The 20274-nt window shown below is 39.2% G+C and overlaps 1 protein-coding gene across 2 annotated transcripts in view; it reads left to right on the top strand.

Annotated features, from left to right (window-relative positions):
* The window catches only part of LOC146473612 (uncharacterized), a 90739-nt gene that overhangs the window by 25236 nt on the left and 45229 nt on the right, over positions 1-20274 (top strand). For both annotated transcript variants that reach the window (XM_085118321.1, XM_085118320.1), the window contains 25 exons: positions 33-203; positions 1013-1183; positions 2028-2204; positions 2877-3053; positions 3300-3476; positions 4092-4274; positions 4881-4991; positions 5642-5821; positions 6578-6776; positions 7274-7429; positions 8112-8386; positions 8645-8686; positions 9435-9620; positions 10501-10683; positions 11299-11394; positions 12067-12162; positions 13104-13199; positions 13457-13549; positions 14248-14433; positions 15473-15640; positions 15854-15898; positions 16481-16842; positions 17446-17740; positions 18554-18862; positions 19897-20184. In XM_085118321.1, the coding sequence (XP_084974447.1) occupies positions 33-203; positions 1013-1183; positions 2028-2204; positions 2877-3053; positions 3300-3476; positions 4092-4274; positions 4881-4991; positions 5642-5821; positions 6578-6776; positions 7274-7429; positions 8112-8386; positions 8645-8686; positions 9435-9620; positions 10501-10683; positions 11299-11394; positions 12067-12162; positions 13104-13199; positions 13457-13549; positions 14248-14433; positions 15473-15640; positions 15854-15898; positions 16481-16842; positions 17446-17740; positions 18554-18862; positions 19897-20184 (4422 nt within the window). The remainder of the gene's footprint in view (positions 1-32; positions 204-1012; positions 1184-2027; positions 2205-2876; positions 3054-3299; positions 3477-4091; positions 4275-4880; positions 4992-5641; positions 5822-6577; positions 6777-7273; positions 7430-8111; positions 8387-8644; positions 8687-9434; positions 9621-10500; positions 10684-11298; positions 11395-12066; positions 12163-13103; positions 13200-13456; positions 13550-14247; positions 14434-15472; positions 15641-15853; positions 15899-16480; positions 16843-17445; positions 17741-18553; positions 18863-19896; positions 20185-20274) is intronic.

Below are 20274 nucleotides of genomic sequence, written 5' to 3'. Positions count from 1 at the left end.
GTTTTTCTAAATAATTTGTTCCTTTTTTGCAGTGGATGGTGGGTTCACCCCATTCTCCAACTTCTCTTCCTGTAGCAAGACTTGCGGGGGAGGTGTCCAAACACGTATGCGATCCTGCTCTAACCCTGAACCACTGTTTGGTGGCAAAAATTGCTCTGGCAGTTACAAGGAGACACGGGATTGCAATACACAGCCCTGTCCAAGTAAGTGCATTCTGTTAGACAAGCAGTGTATAGGACAAGGAATCTTACATTTTGTCTCACTACAGCTGTAGCTAACAATGAGCTACAAATTCGACAAAATAATTGAAAAAAAAAAAAAAACCGGGAGGATGATCTTGCCCCGAGCCCTCCAATTAATGGAACACCAAAAACTAAAAGAAAATGTACAGTAACAGAATGCTGGATGTTACAAATTATTACAATTATCATTTGGTAACATTTTAAAATAGCAAAATGTGATATGTCTTAACATTAATAGTTATATTTATGTGTCATAATTCCAAGATATTTGTATGTAATTAATGACCTGCCTTGTAACTCAGTTCATGCTGCAAAATGGTTGAATAAACGATCATTATTAAATTTCAGGTTTTTTTTGAGCACATTGAAAATCGACAAAAAACTGGGAGGACGTTCTTGCCCCGAGCCCTTCAATTAATGGAACACCAAAAACTAAAAGAAAATGTACAGTCAACAGAATGCTGGATGTTACAAATTATTATAATTATCATTTGGTAACATAGCTTCCCATGCACACACCGGTAGTTGGATGTAGTTGAAAATACGACTTGTTACTAAATGTGCTACAGAAGCCATGTTTGCCCAAGTGGCTAGTTTCTTACCTTGTGGGTATCCATAGTCTGACTGTGAATTTAACTTTGTCGTTACCCCTGTAAAACACCAATGCCAGCATACTGCCTACTGGGCAATGCAAGTTGAATTTATCCTGATGACATAGTTATTTTCTTTTACTTGGCTTATACATACATTTTCATATCTGTGTTTTGTAGTTGATGGAGGTTTTGATGAATGGGGCAACTATTCTGAATGTTCTGTAAGTTGCGGTGGCGGAAATCAGATGCGCATGCGCACCTGCACAAACCCAGTGCCACAAAATGGAGGACAACCTTGTGTGGGTGCTCACTCTGAGACCAGAGATTGCAATACTCAACCCTGTCCAGGTACTGTCTTAAATTAGTCTAACAGTGTAATTTATAAAACATGTAGACTGTGGGACCTTAGTTTTATTTGATTGTACAATTTCATAACCTATAGTCAGAGTGTTTTCATTCATGTAACTATACTGGCCATATTGGTTTACTGAAACAAAAGAAAGTATTTGCATAAAGATAGTCAGAGTTCAATTCCCAGAGGTTTAGTTTAGGACACCAACATGGCCGCCATTTCTTTGTTTTGGGACACCAACATGGCCGTTGTGGCGTCATGTGAAAACACTCTATAGCACAGATACTAACAATATAATAATGTTCTTACATAAAAATTTAACAACCCAGGCTCTTTGTTTATAGTTGAGATTCATAGAGTACAGTGTACATGTAGTTTTTCAAAAGCCAATTAAGGGTTAATTGTACTTAGTAAATAAAATATTAAATAAAACAAATATCAAATAAATCAATTTTAGTGAATACTTAAGTGTCAAATGGATGTACTGTAAATATGTAGTACAGAGCACTAATTGAGGACAATCTCAATTGTATTGGAATTTGGAGGATAATTCAAAACCAGAGTACCCAGAGCGATTAAAACATGTTTGGAGCAAGGACAATCAGCACCAAAACCAAACTCAACTCAGATATGAGTCTGGGGATTGAACCCTGGTATCACATTGTTGGGAGGTGAGCCCTCTCACCACTGTACCATGAAAGTAAAGGGTTTCAAGATTTTAATACGGTATTACGGAATATGGTACAACTGTATAAATTGGTATACAGAATCATTGATGTCTTAAATTGTTCTCTTCAGTTACGTTCTTCTCAGTTAAAGCTGTGAGACTTTTTATTTCAGTTAATGGTGGTTATACACCTTGGAGTGAATTTTCTGTGTGCAGTGCAACATGTGGCGGAGGCATGCAACAGAGAACAAGAACATGCAGCAATCCTGCTCCGTCAAATGGTGGCAAAGACTGCAGCCAGCTTGGAGCGGCTGTTGAGTCAAGAAACTGTAGCAGCAACCCATGTCCAAGTAAGACTTGCATTATTTTTCATTATTATTTACATGAGCTGTGGCTACTCGTTTGACTCTAGCCCTCTTGGTATGTTCTAAACTGTGTAGTTCTATTAAGATGTACATGGGACAGTGACTCTGTTTCTTCCAGCGAGGGACTTTATTAATAAACAAACTATTCTACAAAAAAACTTGTGAAATTACAATGTATCACTTGCAGATAAGCTCACGTGTACTTAATTGACGAAGCCATAGGTTCAAGAGTTGGTTAAAATCAGTCGATATTCTCCATTAGATTAAACAGGATGATAATTTATTGTTTTATTAGAAAACAAATTATACCATGTTGATAAGAAAGCACTTAGTGACAGTTTTATTGCAGAAAAGGTGGTGATGGTTTATTTATTACATTCTTCTCCCCAGTGCATGGAATTGCGCATATTGCGTAGAATACATGTACCTGTTGTATACAGAAAATGAATATTGAGTGAATCATGTCCCATACAAGCTGTATTTGGACAATGTTACAATAATAACAGTTGATTGCGGAAATTTGATTTTCTTAAAACAAATAATATAACCTAGAAGTTAAGGGCTCTATAATAAATATTGTTTCTAGCTCTTTGTGATTTCATTGATTATTGCATGCTACAAATGTACATAATAGTACTTCAACTTGTATTTTTATAGTAAATGGTGGATACACAGAATGGTCCTCATGGTCATCCTGTAGTGCAACTTGTGGTGGTGGAATGATGAAAAAGACAAGGAACTGTACCAATCCTGCACCCCAGTATGGTGGAATAGACTGTTCTGGCAGTGGACCAGAAAGAATTACCGAGTCTTGCAATCCACAGAATTGTCCAAGTAAGCCAAGAAATATTCATTAGCTTAATATTATTACATGTGTATTGTTATATAGAGTATCAAATGAATGTTTTAGTTGTTATCTGTAGGCAGGGTGTACACAGGTTTGCTACATGTATGTTCAACTGCATGTTGATAAAATTCAGTGCAAATTTGTTATTAAATAATTTCTTAACAATTGCAAGGATGCAGATACATGTATGCCTTTTGTATGCCAATTTATAATGATTCTTTTTGTTTTTGTAGTAAATGGTGGGTACTCCCCATGGGGTGACTGGACACAGTGTACTGTAACTTGTGGGGGTGGTGAGTCAATGAGGTCTCGTCAGTGTACCAATCCCAGCCCAGAATTTGGTGGCAAGGATTGTTCATCTCTTGGCACATCTACTGAAACAATGAAGTGCAAGAATGATCCATGTCCTGGTAAGTTTTCTGTAATGTTTAAAATGTAACACTGAATGCACATGCAGCATTTTGACAATAATTATTAAAATGTAAGCCACTCAACAAAGATCTTATGGAACCTAAAAATTTGAAACTACATGTATTATATTATTTGATATAGTAGTCACTGGCTGGTTGAAGGCAGGAACAAGGCTATGATTGCATGGAGATTACCTGCACATACTTTTGAAGCCCAAGCTGAAGATCTTGGTCATTGCCTCAAGAGTATTGCACAAAACTCATTCAGATTCCAGCAACTAGTACATGAAGTGCTTCTAAGTAATATGTTTTTTCATATAATTATATCACAGCCACCACCGCTACATAAAAATCTTGTTGTATGAACAGCGTGTTTGAATTGAAAAGGTTTTCTAGATATGGAAATTATGACGACAAAAGCTTTGCATTGAGGCAAGTTAGGAAAGTGTATAGTTTACATGATTTGATGAGAGGTACTATAAATCTACTGCTTAGTATTAAGGCTGGCCAAAAAATGCGTTTACCAAGATTTTTTGCTAGACTGGCATTATTTTCATGGTATCTTTAGTGTTTATGGTGAATCTTCCTTACTGTTTTGATTGTTTCATTTTTCAGTGAATGGTGGCTACTCACCGTGGGGAGATTGGTCACAGTGCAGCGTTACTTGTGGGAGTGGACAACAGAACAGGGACAGGAGCTGTACCAACCCTGCGCCCAGTTATGGGGGAGCTGATTGCATGGCATTAGGTGAACCTACTGAGACCAAGGCTTGCTACCTGACAGTGTGTCCTCCGGGATGTAAGTTCATTTATTTTTCTCCTGCCATTTGAAGTCCTTCTTCTGTTTAATTTATACTTATGTAGACTAGAATTCATCTGTAGAGTCATAGTCGTGGCTCAACTCATACTGTCTTGGGATGTGTTCTAAGGGCATTATTGTTATGGCAGATTTGCATATTGAAGATCAATGGGAAGAATAGTTAATGGTAACCTGACAAATTATCACTAAGTTGAAAGCAGTTACAAGCCAAAGTACATACATAGATTACCACACCATCTGGGGCAAGTAGACTGTTGCAGTATTCTCACTTGGTCCCTGCTACAGTCCCAGTCAGTTTGTGAAGACATTATGAACTGTTAATGCTTAAAATAACCATGGACTTGTAATCAGGCAGTTTATACCCTGGCTGTGGCCGTTTTGGGATCTGAGCAACACTGCTTCAGATGTCAGTGTATCAGTGAATCCCATAAGAAGGCTCGCAGGTTTAGTGTGCAGTCATGTACATACACATACAGTACACTTGCAACAGATTAAGGACTGGCTGTACAAATGTAGTTTTGTTGGTACCTTATCTACAGTATAAGCTGTTTTCTAAGCATGCCTCTTATGTCTTTTCCTTGGTAGCTTCAGAAACTGGTTGGTCTGAGTGTTCCAAAACCTGCGGTGGAGGTGAAAAGTTCAAGATGGTCAATAATGTCAAACAAGTCCTGCCGTGCAACACACTACCTTGCCCAGGTTGGAATTTGCTTATTAAGTACAATTGTATTTATTGTCTTATTCCAAAGTATATGTGCAGCATGCTTGCCACTGGAACTTACAGTACCGTGACCAATGCAAGTAGCACCAACAAGGATGCTCTAGAGTGGATGGGGGAAGGGGGAGTGGGGACTGTTCATTAATGGTGATGGGGAAGAACTTGTTGTTACAATGTCCTTCAATAACTTTTCTGAATCCTGGGTATCTGTCAGATCATGAATTATTCAGTGTTACAAGTGATACTTTAATCAGTTATGGCTGAAAAATTTCATTATTCACTTTACCTTAAGTTAATAGACCATTAACAGTACCTTTATCTTGGAAATGTGGGTACATGTTGTTTACACAAAACATGTACACTCCCAAGGAAAGTGTACGGCTGTACAGTCATACATGTAGATTCCATTTTAGATAATATAATTATAATGATTCTAACAAACTTATTCCAATGAATGCTAGTAATATCGATTATTCTCACAGAGTCCAAATTATACTGGTATTATTATTTATTTTCCAAATTGACCTGGAAAATAAAGGAATCATGCATACATGTAATTATCTGTAGGCAAGTAAATTGTTTTCTACCTAGCAATTTTCTGAATTGAGCTTTCTTCTCTCCTCTTCCCTAGTAAATGGTGGTTTCACAGTTTGGAGCAACTGGACTGAGTGTACAACATCTTGTGGTGGAGGTATCAGCTCCAGAACGCGCACCTGTACAAATCCCATACCAATGTATGGAGGAGTATCATGCCCTGGTAAACCTGTGGAGACTAAGGAATGCAACCTACAGCCATGTCCTCCACCAAAGAGTAAGTTATATTTCTGGGTATATTATTGTGTCAGTAATTTTTAGTTAATGTAGATCTCTTTTGCACTTCTGATGTTCTCATGGTCCTTGCCCAAAGAGCATTGCTGCAACAGGTCCTGTGTTCTGATGAATTCATGAGTAACTGACATTGTTCAGCACTCGGGTGACAACAGACAAAGGTCCAGATGTTTTATAACATTTTGCTTAATGAAAATTTTGTTTGCTGGTAGAGCGGTTTTCAATTGAGGGTCGTAAAACCTAAACCAAAGTAATTTCTCTGGGCAATCGCAAAAGATGTGAACAACACAACGAGCCAATCAGAATTTGAAGCAAATACACGTAACTGGCGCCAAGCACGGGAAAACGCGTGCGGCCAAAACACGATTGGGTTTGGTTTTGCTTCCCATTGGTTGAGAAAGTGGCATAGTAATGCAAAACCAAAGCAAACGCGGATTACTTTCGACAGTCAATTGAAAACCGCTCTATAGGAAGGATTATTCAACAAGCAATTCAAGTTGTGGATGTAAAACCCTTTTGCCACTCAGACATTCTTCACTGATTTGGTAAAGATTTAGTGTCCCCTGGCAGTCAACATTTTATGCCCCTATCCAGTGTAGTTTACTATAATGCAGTCTACTAATATCTGTAATATCTAAGTCATTAGCTTTATCGCTGTGGTGATACAGTCGTCAGAACATTTGCGGAGCATTCTGACATCCAGATGATAATCACGCCCATTTTCCCAATCTTTTCCCAGTTCCAATTCGTTCATGCCGTGAGTTTGCAGAACGCTGCCACAGTAAATCGGATGGCTTGTATACAATCTACTTGCAAAAGCCAAATTCCGCAGAAACAGCAAATGTATTTTGTGACATGACACACGATAATGGCGGATGGACCCTGTTGGTGACCAGTGCAAGCAACCAAGGGTGGAGCAAGGACAATGTGAAAAGCAGGTAATGTTGATTTGAATGTTCTTGAATCCTAGTCTTTGAGCACTTCATACATCGCCAGTTTTGGATTCATACGTTTGTGTTTTGGGCCTTAATTCCGCGGGCAGCTACAGTTCTTGTCGTTTTGGTTTTGCTCTTCTTTATTGCTTATTTGTTTATTTTTTTTTATGTAGAACTCATTATCTTTCTCAATTGTGTCTTACAATTAGTCTTTCCTTTGTGTAGACCTACATTAATATTGCAGCTTATTATTCTGAAATCCTTCTTTATTGTCAAGCGAATACCAAATGTGCATAGTTACTTACATGAACGTGTACCTCGTATTGTTCTTCCCCTTTGCATGCATTCCTTCTTTCGTTTACCAATTGTCTCGACCCTCTCACCTTCCCCCGCTTGCTGCTTTCCCTTAGTCTTCACCTTCACTCTCCTTTCAGACTGCCATTTTTCAAGCATTTCATATGTTTGCTATTTTATTACGATTGCTATTTTCTTTATTGTAGAAACATTGCAGAGCCTTCTGTTACCAATGATTACTCAATTCTGGATGAGGGTGATGCAATCAAGGCCATAGCTATTAGTCCATACTTCATGTATCGACTGGAGGCAAGAGAGAGGGGTAGCAATGGTGGTATCTTTGTGGCACCACAGAATTACAGGTAGCCTTGTTTGTTGCATAAAACGAGTATCGAGGAGGTTACGCACTAGCTGGTATAGTGCCGGTTCACAATGTATCTTTCTTTGACCTCATTTCGTGAAATGAAGGAAATTACATGTATGACCATTTTGTTGAAATTTTCCCCACATGGAGTTGACGTGTTGAACCTGACAAAGATGGTTATACATGCATGTACAATACCGCTCTAAAGTACATGTAAGTTACCATCCTGGTGCAAGATGCAAGAGGCGATTTGCGTTGCGTGCTACGAAAATTGCATATGATACGAAGAACTAAAAACGTTAACTATTGTAACGTATAGTTATGGCGTGATTTTAATAAACTATGGTAATGTGAATAAACTAACACAATGTATACAGGGCTGTCAGTAGAAGGTGACGTCCAACTTTTATGACTGGCAAGGTGAAGTACATGCAGAGTTTAAAATGATCACAGGTTAACAGGAAGAGAGACTTTCTTTAACTGTAGTTTATGACCAGCTACAGCCTGGACCTTTCTTGTGGAGACAACATTTCGAAAGCCTAATGGCGCAGGCCTTGTACATGGCTCAGTTGTATCTCAGTTTGGGACCTTTAAGTATGCAATTGAGATTAGATGCCAGGTTTGCACATCTGTAATGAAATGCCTCAATAATCGAAATGTTGCTTTTTAATTTTATCTAGTGTTGCGTCCTCAAATTGTGCACTTACTGGAGTGAAGCTGCTGAAAAAGTTTGGCTCGTGGTCTGAGGACGAAAACGGTATTGGCAAACGTATGCCGTACCTGTCCACTGATGACAGGTCACTGTTAGCAACAAGTGACTGTAACAACCCAGACAAGTATGGGACAGTTGTAGCTAAAGTTGCTGAATATCGTCCAGCTCGGTGGATTGGAGGTGCTTCAGAGAACCCGGGCATCATTTGGTATTGGATTAAAGAGTCGTCTACAATGTTGAAAGGTGAGCAAGTGTATACAGCTAGAGTGTTGAGTGTACTACATGTAGGAAAACCAATGATCCTAAAGAACATGCAGCTGAAAGCTACCATTACACTTATACTTTTAAATTGTTGTTTTCGTTGATTTTACACAAATTATAATTTACGTGAAACATGTACATTAAAATGTACAAATGTATGTTGAGTTCAGGACGTGTGTTTTTGTCAGCTGATACTGGCTTTCAAAACATAACTGTGAAAATGTTTTCTTTTGTTTGCAGCTCCTGCAGATGGTAAAGCAGACCCTATGTGTCCATCTCCAAGTATGTGTTTGATGAAAAGTCTTTATTAAAATGATTATAACCATGGAAGTTAGGTTACAGTCATTTTTGGCCAATCTAGTTTCATAGCTAGTTTATCCAGGTTCCGGTGCACTCTGAATAAACATGACTGTGGGTAGATAATATAATCATGGATATTATGTGATAATCTTTGTAAAGTAATGAGTCGCACAATGTACAGTTTCAGAGAGTTTCCCTCCCCCCCTCATTGAAGGTCGTTGAAAATCCAGAGATAAGGGGGTCTCAGAAGACAAAGTTTTAAAGGCATGAAGCTAAATTGGATTTCCCATGGAGTTTCGGTGGGGTTCGAACCATTGGAACCCCATTGGAGGGGTACTTATATTTTCTTCAACGGTAAATTTTCCTGAAACCGCATTTGGACACCAATGTGAATTCTTTTCCACAGCTTGATCAAGTCTTGATATACAAGTTCTAAGAGTGGTTTATCCTTAAGAAGAAATAAAAACAAAATAGTAATAATAATTAAAATCTTGATCGGGATTAGCTAAAAGGAAAGCTAACCAAATGAAAGTACTGATGTGCGCACCAAATAAGCAAATGAAGGTCAAAGGTCATTGTTTTGAGAACCATGTGTAATGTGGGTAAATGATGCAGCATGGTTTTAGCCACATTTCCATTGAGTGTCGTATGGATTTTTTGCCTTTACATGTTCGTTTGTACTTGTTATGTTTTGGCCAAGTGTTTGATGCAGTGTAATTTCTCCCTGTAGTTCCTGGAGGATATGATGAGTGGACCCCGTGGTCTTCCTGTCCAGTATCCTGCGGAGGCGGCAGTCAAGTGAGGACGAGAAGCTGTACCAACCCTGTTCCACTTAATGGAGGCACTGATTGCTCTGCATTAGGAGGCAACATGGAAACAAAGAGCTGTAACCCACAAGCATGCCCAGGAGTGAAAGGTAAACAGTGTGGAATATCGAGCCCAGTCAAGTGGAACTTACATGTAACCCTATCTAGACCAGGCTTTTTTCGTCATTTTGCCCTTTATAACTCCGCGACTATCAAAGTTATAACAATGGCTCTTGGAGTACAAATAGTACGTTCAAAAATGTTTCCTTTGAGGTGCTCAACGAGAAGTGATGACGACATATTACGTGGTAGTTACGTCATGGTTGCCAAATGGCGGCCATCTTGGATTTCTGGATTGCTCCAAAACTTCAGGAAAGCACCAAAATTGAATAAAAAGTAATCGAAACCACTGAAGGGACACTAATACAAGCTTGAAACTTGAAAATATTGCTCTTAAAAAATGGAGATTTTCATTCTTCATTTAAAAATTGGATTTTTCATTTTCTGAAAAATTGTCTGTCAAAAATCTTCAAATCAATTTTTATTATAGTTATCTGTTTAATATCCATAAATGACCAGTTTGATCAGTTACGGTAGACTTGCATGTCTAGCCGGTGTTTTGAATAGGTGGCCAGTAAGAACTTGAGCACGTTTCGTGAAATGATACCGAAACAAGGGTTCTGCTGCCCTGAGAAGGTTCAGAATAAGACAGAAGAAAGGAAAAAGAGGAGAGAGGAGAGGGAAAGAAAGACTTCGCAACCTTTTGTTTTAAGTTTGTATATGCTAACTTTGGGGGAAAAAAAAAAGGAAAACATTCGTAGCGCACTCTCAAAAAAGAAGTACTTCAGCGGGCTTGTTTCCAAAAGTCTGGCTAGATGCATGCACATGTCTATAAATATTACATAATGAGTGGACGTTGTCTTTGAAAATTTTTTTCTTAATCGTATCCTCATTGTTTTTAGACTTAATCTATACCATGTTGTGTTGCAGTTGATGGCAAATACACTGAATGGAGTCAATGGACAGAGTGCACAGCAACTTGCGGTGGAGGAACCCAAATGCGTCAGCGCACCTGCACTAACCCTCCACCTCAGAATGGAGGAAAGACCTGTGTGGTGCAGGGACTGGGGCTTGAAATGGAGACCCAGATGTGTAATGTCCAGCCTTGTCCCAGTGAGTAAATGAGTGATGTACAAAAAGTACGGCAAAATTGTAATGGTTTGAGTCATGTCATAAGTAAGTAAATTATGATCATCCGGGTGAGTGTAGTCCTGAGAAGGACTCTTTAAGGTGACTTTTACAGACGTTTCGACTTCACTTGACTCTGAAGATGACTTCCGCACAGGTTGTCGAAACGTCAGTCAAAGTCACCTCAAACAGTCCTTCTCAGGACTACACTCACCCGGATGATCATAATTTACTTACTTATGAAATGATATAATTATATCGATAATATTTGGTGTATATGTTGTGGTTCAATTTTATCCTTTGTTTAAATAGTATTTTCCATTGTTTCAAACTCATTATCATACAATGCCATACCCAAGAACAATAGGGACATAAAACTTAAACCAAGGATAAATTTGAACGACAACATATACATGTGGTGTAATAAAACTAACTAAGTTTTGCATATAACAACCCGTCTCTGTGTCAAAAGCTTCTTAATTCGAACAATTTTGATTTCAGGACAATTTGTATCATGTAAAATGCAGATGTTTGTACTGTATTCACATGAATATACCTTAAACTCTCTCTTTAATAACTATGCGTTGTTGTTTTATATAGGCGTTTGTACCCCACCATGCCAGAATGGCGGTACATGTGTAAACTCCAAATGTCAGTGCAGTCCAGGCCTGTATGAAGGAAACGCCTGCCAAACACGTAAGTGCTTCATTACACCCGGTGAACCCTAGACAATTGACTGTTTTACCTGCAATGGTGCCAAAAATCATAAGCCGAAAGTCAGAAATCTGTCACATTGTTAAATGCATGACTTTAGAAGTTAACACTAGCTAGTAGCTGTCAGAAGAGCACAGATACTAAGGGCATTGTACGGTTAGGTTGATTGGCTTACACCCTGCTTAGGCTACAGATAACTCTCATACTTTAGGTAATGATCCCAGCAATTTTATTTTTAATTTGACGAATGGTTGAAGTTCCTATAATTTATAGTGAAATGTAAAATTTGTCACGCACAACAGAAGTAATAATGGACGTGTATTGTGGAAATAGCAACTATCCGCTAGCCTCTTTCTCTTTAATGGCTACCGCCGCTAAACGTCATATGTTTTCGTAGCTAGTACATTAATTAAAGACGTGTAGCTAAATTAACAACAACATCAGCAATCACCAAAACAACGCATCAACATCACCATACAACTGCATTCTAATACTATATTTGGGGTATATTTTGGGGGTAAATTTGAGCAGAATGTTCTTGTTATCAAAGTCCTACCTGATTTCGCTTGAATCTGGAGTGTCATTCTAGATGTACGGCCTCCTTAAAAGTGAAAAGCTCTTCTTGTTAATAATAAATCACATTGCACGTTGCAGCCATTTGCAAGGTTCCTTGTCAGAATGGTGGAACGTGCGTGAAACCCAATCAGTGCCAATGTGCACCTGGATACAAAACCAGCAATTGCGGCGAACGTGAGTATATAGCGTTTTGTGTCAGTTTCAGTGTTAGCAACGTTCACTCTTGATGCTTGACAACATGTGACGTACATTGTAGAAATTGAACAAGTGAATAACCATCGCAGTTATGTAAAGAAAAGAAAGCCTGCAAAAAATTCAGGCTTGAACGGGATTTGAACACATGACCTCTGTGATACTAGTGCACTGCTCTACCAACTGTGCTATCAAGCCAACTAGTACACCAGTCAAGGTGAAGTGATGGAAGTGGAATATACGAAATGCAAACTGTATTTGAACCGCGGATGGAAGAATGAATGAAGTGAAGTGAATTGTAGAAAATTCTTTGGAATAATAAGTTTGACGTTGATTTCTTTCGTTTTTAAGCTTAACCATCAATCAATCATTGCCAAGCTATTTTTGTTTTTTGTTTGTTTTGCAATTTTCTAGTGCATTAACCATAATTGTGTGTTGATTCAGTGCACTGGTCATCGTCCACGGAACAAAAAACAAAGATAAACTGGATGGAAACCAGTTACAACTCACAGACATGATCATCTTAACCTGTCGAGTTTACCTTCTTAACCTTTCCAAACACGTTTAAATGCATTGTCATTTAAAGAAACCGTTGTTTAAGCTTTCAGCCTTTAGTTCACATAATGTTTCTTGCTTTATTGAAAATTGCATATGATGACAATATTCCCGCTAATGTGATGCAACTCATTTATAGTCGCTGAACTTCAAACATGCTTCTCTCCGTACATGTGACATCTCCTGTGTAGTGGACAACTGCCTTGTGATACAAATTACAAAAAGCTGCCCAAAGCAGGATTGTGTAGTAACAATATGGGTTTACATGTATATGGCACAGCAACTATTTTATGTTTAAGTCCTGGAGCAACAGGGCTGCCATTTTTTAAGCCATTCTCATTTGTATTTCTGTCTCCCTTTATCAACAGCTGTTTGCCAGAAAGTCTGTCAAAATGGAGGAAAATGCATCGCTCCAAACAAGTGCCAATGCAAACCTGGATACTCTGGACAATGGTGTCAAATCTGTGAGTGCTAATAGCAACTGTACAGAAAATGTTAAGTGAGACAGCTGTATTAATAATGTAAAGCTGTCTTCCATTATGTAAGAGTTTAAAAAAGTTTAAAAACGAACCCTCCATCTCACGTAGCAGTTTACATTTTCATGTCATTTTGGCTCAAAAGTACAGAGTTTTAAATGAATAAGAATAGAAAACATATGGATTTATAACGAGTAGAAGTCCCAAACGTCTAGCGCCTCTACTTAACTTCATTTCTTTTGCAGCCACTTGCGTACCTGACTGTCTCAATGGTGGAACATGTGTTAATAGCAAATGTGTTTGTGCCAAAGGATATTTAGGGCCTAACTGCAACATAGGTGAGGACAAAAAAGGGTTTTAACCTCAGAGATATCATGAACCTTGTGTTCTTTTGTAGCTGTTGTGCATTACAAAATAACCTGGTTATACAGCGTATACGGTTTTATCCCAAGTAAGGTTCCCGATAGTAAGAATTTTTCTTTTAGCTGGTAGTTTCCTTTCTTCAAACTTACAAGCTCATTCCAGGGAAAATCAGGGTGTTTTTTTTTTTTGTTTTTTTTTTGTTTTTGTCTTTGTTTTTACGAGATTGATCTATTCTTCATAGCTCGAGGGATTTTCATGTGAGAGAAAAGCCAAGCTGCTAGAAAAAAAAAAAAAATTGTAGAGGTGGGGGTATTCTCCGCACTGCCGCCAAATCGTTGCTTTAGAGCAAATTAAAACTTTGTCTTGACGCACAGCAAAACTTTGGCTTTATGTTGGGCAATATTTGTCTTCCCTCAAGTGAAATCTTTGCCTTCATACTAACGATACCCACTGGTTACTCTGCGAGCTACAGAGCATAGGGTGAGTGTGGTGGAATGCATTTTCAAAGTAGTAATCCATTTAAATTAAGGTCTACACACATGGACAAAGGATAATGAAAATCGCCTTCCACATTAACTGATAGAAGTAATCAATAGAACAAGGAAAGGTGATATGTTACGAGATTGAAAGGCATAGTATTGATTTTTTCGTTTCACTGCCATGTTCTTGACAGTCTCGCCATGCAACATTGGCAAGCCAGAAGGACCTTGCCAGATTGATGTTCAGCAGATAGTGAGCAAGGCTTCTGTTCACGAGCAAAACTCTCCATGTATCAGTTTCTTACAAGAAGTCTTGACTCACTGCAGCTACAGGAACATGTCTCACCTTTATTCAGCCACGAACTGCGAGCAGATGTGTGGTAGGTAACTTATTGTGTGTGTATAATCAATTCTTATGCTCTTTTTGATAAAAGGCTTATTTATAGGTACGTTGTATCGGCCCAATTAGTGGGTTCAAGCGCATGGGCAAATTTACAAGTAACAATTTGTCGGCCGATGTCGTTTTATGTTGGTATAGTTGGGGGAAAGGGTGGGTGGCGCGTAAAAAAATGGCCTGACCTAACACATCTGTAGCACTGCCACACGTGTGTTTATAAATGTGGATGATTTTCTTCCTTTTACTAATTTTCTTGGTCAAATTGGGCCAAATTCGTACGTGTTAATTAGCCTTAAACCATTCACTCTCCCCTTGCACACTTGATTTACGAGGCCGATAGCGATTGAGATCGTAATGTGACGTTTCTGTATTACACTACAAGTAACTCCATTTTCTGTAGAATTAAAACGTCCTCTCGCCGTATTGAGAACATTTCTCACTCAGGTTGTTCACTCAAACTTTGCAGTATCATTCATCCACCTTGTTAAAGGGAAGCCTATTTTGTGTCTTTGTAATCATGGCCATAAACCTGATACTGCTTTATCCACCTACAATCTCGTACCCAGATTCCTTGGCTCTTTGGTCAGTCGTTGGTTTCCTAGCGACCAACCGCTGGCCAGAGAGCCTGTGGACTCTGGGAACGTGATTGATCCACCTGTTGCGCTTCCTTGCTCAGCGCTTGGCTGGCCCAAGTGTATTTCATATTGGCGGTACGATCATGTCGCGTTTTACATTTTAAAGAAACTTAATTTCGAGTTGCATTTATCCCGTACATGATATTTCATTGATTTAAAATGCGAACGACTTTAAACTCAGTTTAAGGAAGGGAGATGGTTAACGGTATTTGAATGAGAGCAATCTCGGGCCTTAGCTTCTCATTTCTCACTAAACAAAGACGAAGGAGGTCGATTGGAGTAGCTGTTCGGAAAGCTGCAACTTTAGGATTGGCAATTTTGAAAAGAAAACCGCTGATAAATTTTGTTCCACTGGTGATTTATTTCCTGTTAATCTTGTTTTTCCAGACCCTGATTTGTGTAAGAGACTGTGGCTGTCAGACAGCTGTGTCAATGCTGAAGTAAGGTACTACTTTGATTCCAACCTCAAGCAGTGCAGGCCTTTCAAATTTGGAAATTGCCTCGGGAATGAGAACATCTACCCTACTGGAGTGGATTGCCAAGCTAAATGTGCAGGTCTGTGTCAATATTTAAAAACATGCTGTTCTTTCTCTCAACATCAAACAAATTTTCACCCCAGTCGTCTTCAACAGCAAGGCTACGAAAAAATGCCAAATTCACTGATTGTGCCAAAAAAAATTAGTAACAAATAGTTGTACGTGTTCGTGTAGTCTTTTAAATTAACGATATCAGGAAGATCAGTGAAATTAATAGTTTCCTTCTCTTTAGGTGTAAAACCAACAGTAGTGGTTCCTACAGGACCAGGCCCAAAAGGTGAGTACTGACAATACTTGAGACACGGTGCGCGGTGTTATTTGACCGTGTACTCTCCATCGTTTTCCCTTACTGATTTATCTCAACCCTGATTAATGGAGCTACATCTGAAGCCAGCCGTACACAATGTATGATTACCGGGTTCGCTCAGAACCAGGAATTCCAGGAACATCTGGAGTTTTCTTCACGCATTTCAAGTAACTTAAGCTGCTTGCACTCATTTTAAATGAAACCAAATAAAATAACTTTTTATGCACAGTTTGAAAGCAGGGAAAAAAAATGATCGTGCTTGTACTTTACTTCGTGTTTATTGCCATTGCTTATGATGTTGGCAATTTCAGTTGGGTAAATATTGTTCTTTTACCGTTTTGCTCCGTGATCGTTCCGCCTTGCACCACGTGCATATTAAGTACACCAAGTAAAATTTATGGCAATTTACTTACATGTTTTGGAGGTGCTTTATGAGACTTGTAATCACGCGATGGAATCTGGATGTAGCTCTGTCAAGCAGATACATTTTTTAGATAGGACAATCACAATTTACTGTTCTTATTGCTTCAATCTCTTCTTTCTTTCCTATAGAACCACCCGTTCCTGCCAGTTATTACTGGTACTTCCTGGCTTACAAACAGAACCAAATTTTCGGTACTCCGCCCTTCCTAATCAATGGACAAGCACGCCTACTCAACATGGGCTTTCAGTTTGCCAACAAGACCTGGCTCTCTACCACAATTTCTGTTCAAGACTGTCTCTTGAACCCAGACAATTGCCAGACAGGTTTTGCTATAGGGATCAAGGTTCGAATAGACCTGAGTGTCAAGCTATGTAAACAGCCCAAGTACATTCTGGATACCGGTGCCAGCACGAAGGCGCAAGGTGTGTCGGTTTATGTAGCCGGAGGCATGGTGGTGGCCCAGGTGACTTCGTCAAAGGCTACGTGGAAGGTAATTTGGACAACTCAAAGAAGTTAAAGCTAAACACTTGACAGAAAAAAAAAAGGTTCTTTTGAACAAAAAAACAAGCAAACAACACCACAGATGGGTAGCTTTCGTTTGATAATTGAATTTTAGGCAGACTTTTAGCTAAAAGTTGAGGCAAGTTTTCCATAAAGCGTTTAAAACAGTAAGCATCCATAGGGCGACTGGACGCCCTTCACCCTTCTGACTAAACATTTTTTACTGTTTTACTGTTTTGGCAGAGTCAAAAGTTAGAACCACTTGCACAGCATAATAAACATGCACCCCTGCAGCAAAGCACTGCTCTATAGTAATCACTCAAGATATGATTGCTGTTTAGAATCTTATCCAAAGATTGAAAAGTTAAGCCACCATGAACAGCATAGTTAGCAGTACCACAGGAACGAACTGCTTGATAGCAATGGCAAGATAGAGTAAAGGAAGCGGAACAAGCCATACACTACTATATTCTGTACAACTTTGACACATAACCTCAAATTGGCTGTTACCCCGATCAAGACAGTTCAAGAACAGTCATTATGAGTTATTTCCGTTCAACAAAATATAACCCATTTCTTTACCATTATTCAGGTCCAAACTCCAGTAGCCTACGATTTCTGGTGTTATATCCTGCTCAGTTGGCATCCAAAGTACGGCCTACAATTTTACGGCAACAGCAACCTGAAGGCAAGCCTGGCAGCTCCTCAGAATAACGCTGCACCCGCTCCAGTGTACAGTGCTAAACCGAATGTAGCCGTCGGCAAAGGACTTACTCAGGCAGCAGATCAAATGTGTGGATTGGTTTACTTATCGTCCATTGCTGTTTTTAAGCAGTATCTTACCCAGCAATGGGTGAAGAAGATTTTTGTCTTTTTCTGGCAGAACAGTGAGTAGATTTGCCTATTAATTTTGATAAATCTGGGGCACGAGACATAGTAGCTGAGAGCTGGCAAGAATTCACACTCACTGTCAGTTGATTTGTAGCACGCACTCACTTTCGACGAGTTCCTGTTTTAACATTTAACGCCACCAAACTTCATGTCACTTCAGAAATTTATCTGGGAATAATTTGGCGTGGCAGGTCAGTGTTCACTGAATTGGATGTTACCACGGCAAGCAAATTTTTGGTGGCATTTTTGTAACTTTCATTTTCGTGTTTTTCTATTGGTTTTGATTACCAATTTTGGTGATTTTTTTGAAGTTTTGGGGAAATCCTCAAATCCAAGATGGTGGAGCCAAGAAGGCCGCCGTTTCGAACTCATGACGTAATTCGTCACGTCACATGACGTCATCAATTCGCGGGCCTCTAAGAAAACATATTGGGACGCACTATCCATCCTGCAAGTGTCACTACTCTCGGAAGTATGGAGGGAGGAGGGGGGGGGGGGGGGGCGAGGGGAAGAGGGAGGAGAGTGGGGCAGTAGACAGAATTCGTTCTCGATAAGACTAACAAAATAAGTCACTTTTTTATCAACTTAATTGCAACTTCAATCAAATTGACTTCCTCTTAGAGTAACAGTTAATTCAACGACATTTGATGCGAATGGAATGCGGGATTTCGACTCAACTTGATTTCACTAAGTGGACGTCAGCTCAGTAGAGGATGATCAGCCCTCACTCCGCTAAATTTGAATTTGCCAACCTTCCATTGAACTACATATTTCCGTCATTTATATCATTCTTTCTTTCTTGCTCTCAGTTGTATCCAAGCAACCAATTGTCGACTATTACGTAAAGATGAAGATCACTAATCTGTCTGGCAAGAAAGTCCTCCTTATCCCGGGAGACAACGAGCCTGCGAGTGGAATGCCAATCAACGCTAATGTTATCGCCGTGATCACCAAGAATGTTGCTGTTGTAGAGCCTAATGTTCCAGCCGTGCAATTCGCCGTCGTTGATGCCGAGACCAGAAAGCAGTTTCTGTTGATCAATGGCTCGCAGCTTATAACGCTTCGGCCTATCAGAAATAAGAACGTCGTACCAATCAGCTTGATTATTGGCAAACCGAGTAAGTCAGAAGTAACTTACAGCTGTAGGCTGATTGCCTGGTTAGGGTGGTGTGTGTGTGTGTGTGTGTGTGGGGGGGGGGGGGGGGGGGGGTTGGGGCTGAGATTTCAAACCGGCTTCGTTGGTGACTCCTCACAGAATGCTTACGTGAAGGAACTTTCCAGCCCGGTTTAAGCTAAACCATAGTTAATTGCCATGAAAACAATGGTGCTGCAATTTATGTTGGAAGGGCCGCGACCCTGCACAATCCTTTGTTTTAACGTTCACACGTTCTTAACAAAAACGTTTCGATTGGTCAGTTGCTCCAATATATTCCAAGTTCCATTGTTGTTTGTGTACGGTCAAGGCCGAAAAGGCAAACAAAAACACATAACAAAGAAGTTTGTTAAGTTTCATAACCATTGTCTTTCATTAACTATGGCTAAACGGACTGGAATCTTGGAACATTCCAGTGTCGACTAAGACAGGATAAACTACTGAACAAAAACATGCACTGATCACGCACAAAATGCTCTTGAACACCAGGAGAAAACTGCTGAAGTGAAAGCAAATGATAATTTTTTGTGATGAATTTAATGGCTCCCCGAAAGTTTGCCATAGACAGCGGCTGGTTTATATTGTAGGTGGTAATATATAAATACCCAAGGGATCGTCTTTGAAACCTTTACCAACTATAAGTCGAGTTTTTATTTATATATATATTTATTTCTTTATTTATTCATTTATTTATTTATCTATTTATTTATTTATTTATTTATTTATTTTGGTAGTCTTAAAACTGTTACTGCTAGTGCTAACGTTTACAGATGAAGAGGCAATGTTTCATTTTGAAAGCCTCCATAAATTTTCATTGTCGTTAAGTTCTAATCCTTTTCCAATCTTGCCATTCGTAGCTATACATGTACAGCCACTTGTTAACAATTTTTCTGCATCACTATACTAACTTATACAATAGGAGTGTAGTATTACTATTTCTTTTCAAAACTATACAGCCGGAACTTTTGACAAGCATGTTGTATTTGAACTTCTTCACAGTTTCAAACCAGTGGTATTATCTTGTGCTACGAATTGTCAACATGGCGGGTGATGAGATTGTGGTCATGCCTTCGGACGGGGATCCCAAGGGTGGCTTCGTTATCCGTAAGAATCTGATTGCTGTTATAACAAAGAAGGTGAGATCTCCTCTGCAAGTTCGCTTTACCGCATACCTGAAGGCTGACGAGAAGAAGAAGTTTTACATCAACTACAAACCCATAGTGGAGCTTAAACCGATCATCACTAAGAACGCCAATGCTCCAGTGACACTTACTGTGACCAAAAATGGTGAGTCCAAAGGCTTGTTGTTGTACTGAAAGAAGTCGCACAACTAACAAACTTGTGGCCTGTGTAAATTGTTTCAGTTTCATTTTTGAC

This window comes from Pavona decussata, unplaced genomic scaffold (assembly GCF_977016875.1).
Source record: "Pavona decussata unplaced genomic scaffold, jaPavDecu1.1 SCAFFOLD_93, whole genome shotgun sequence".
NCBI classification, from domain to species: Eukaryota; Metazoa; Cnidaria; class Anthozoa; order Scleractinia; family Agariciidae; genus Pavona; species Pavona decussata.
The sequence above is the reverse complement of the archived record's forward strand: the minus strand, read 5'-3'. Positions and strand labels throughout refer to the sequence as shown.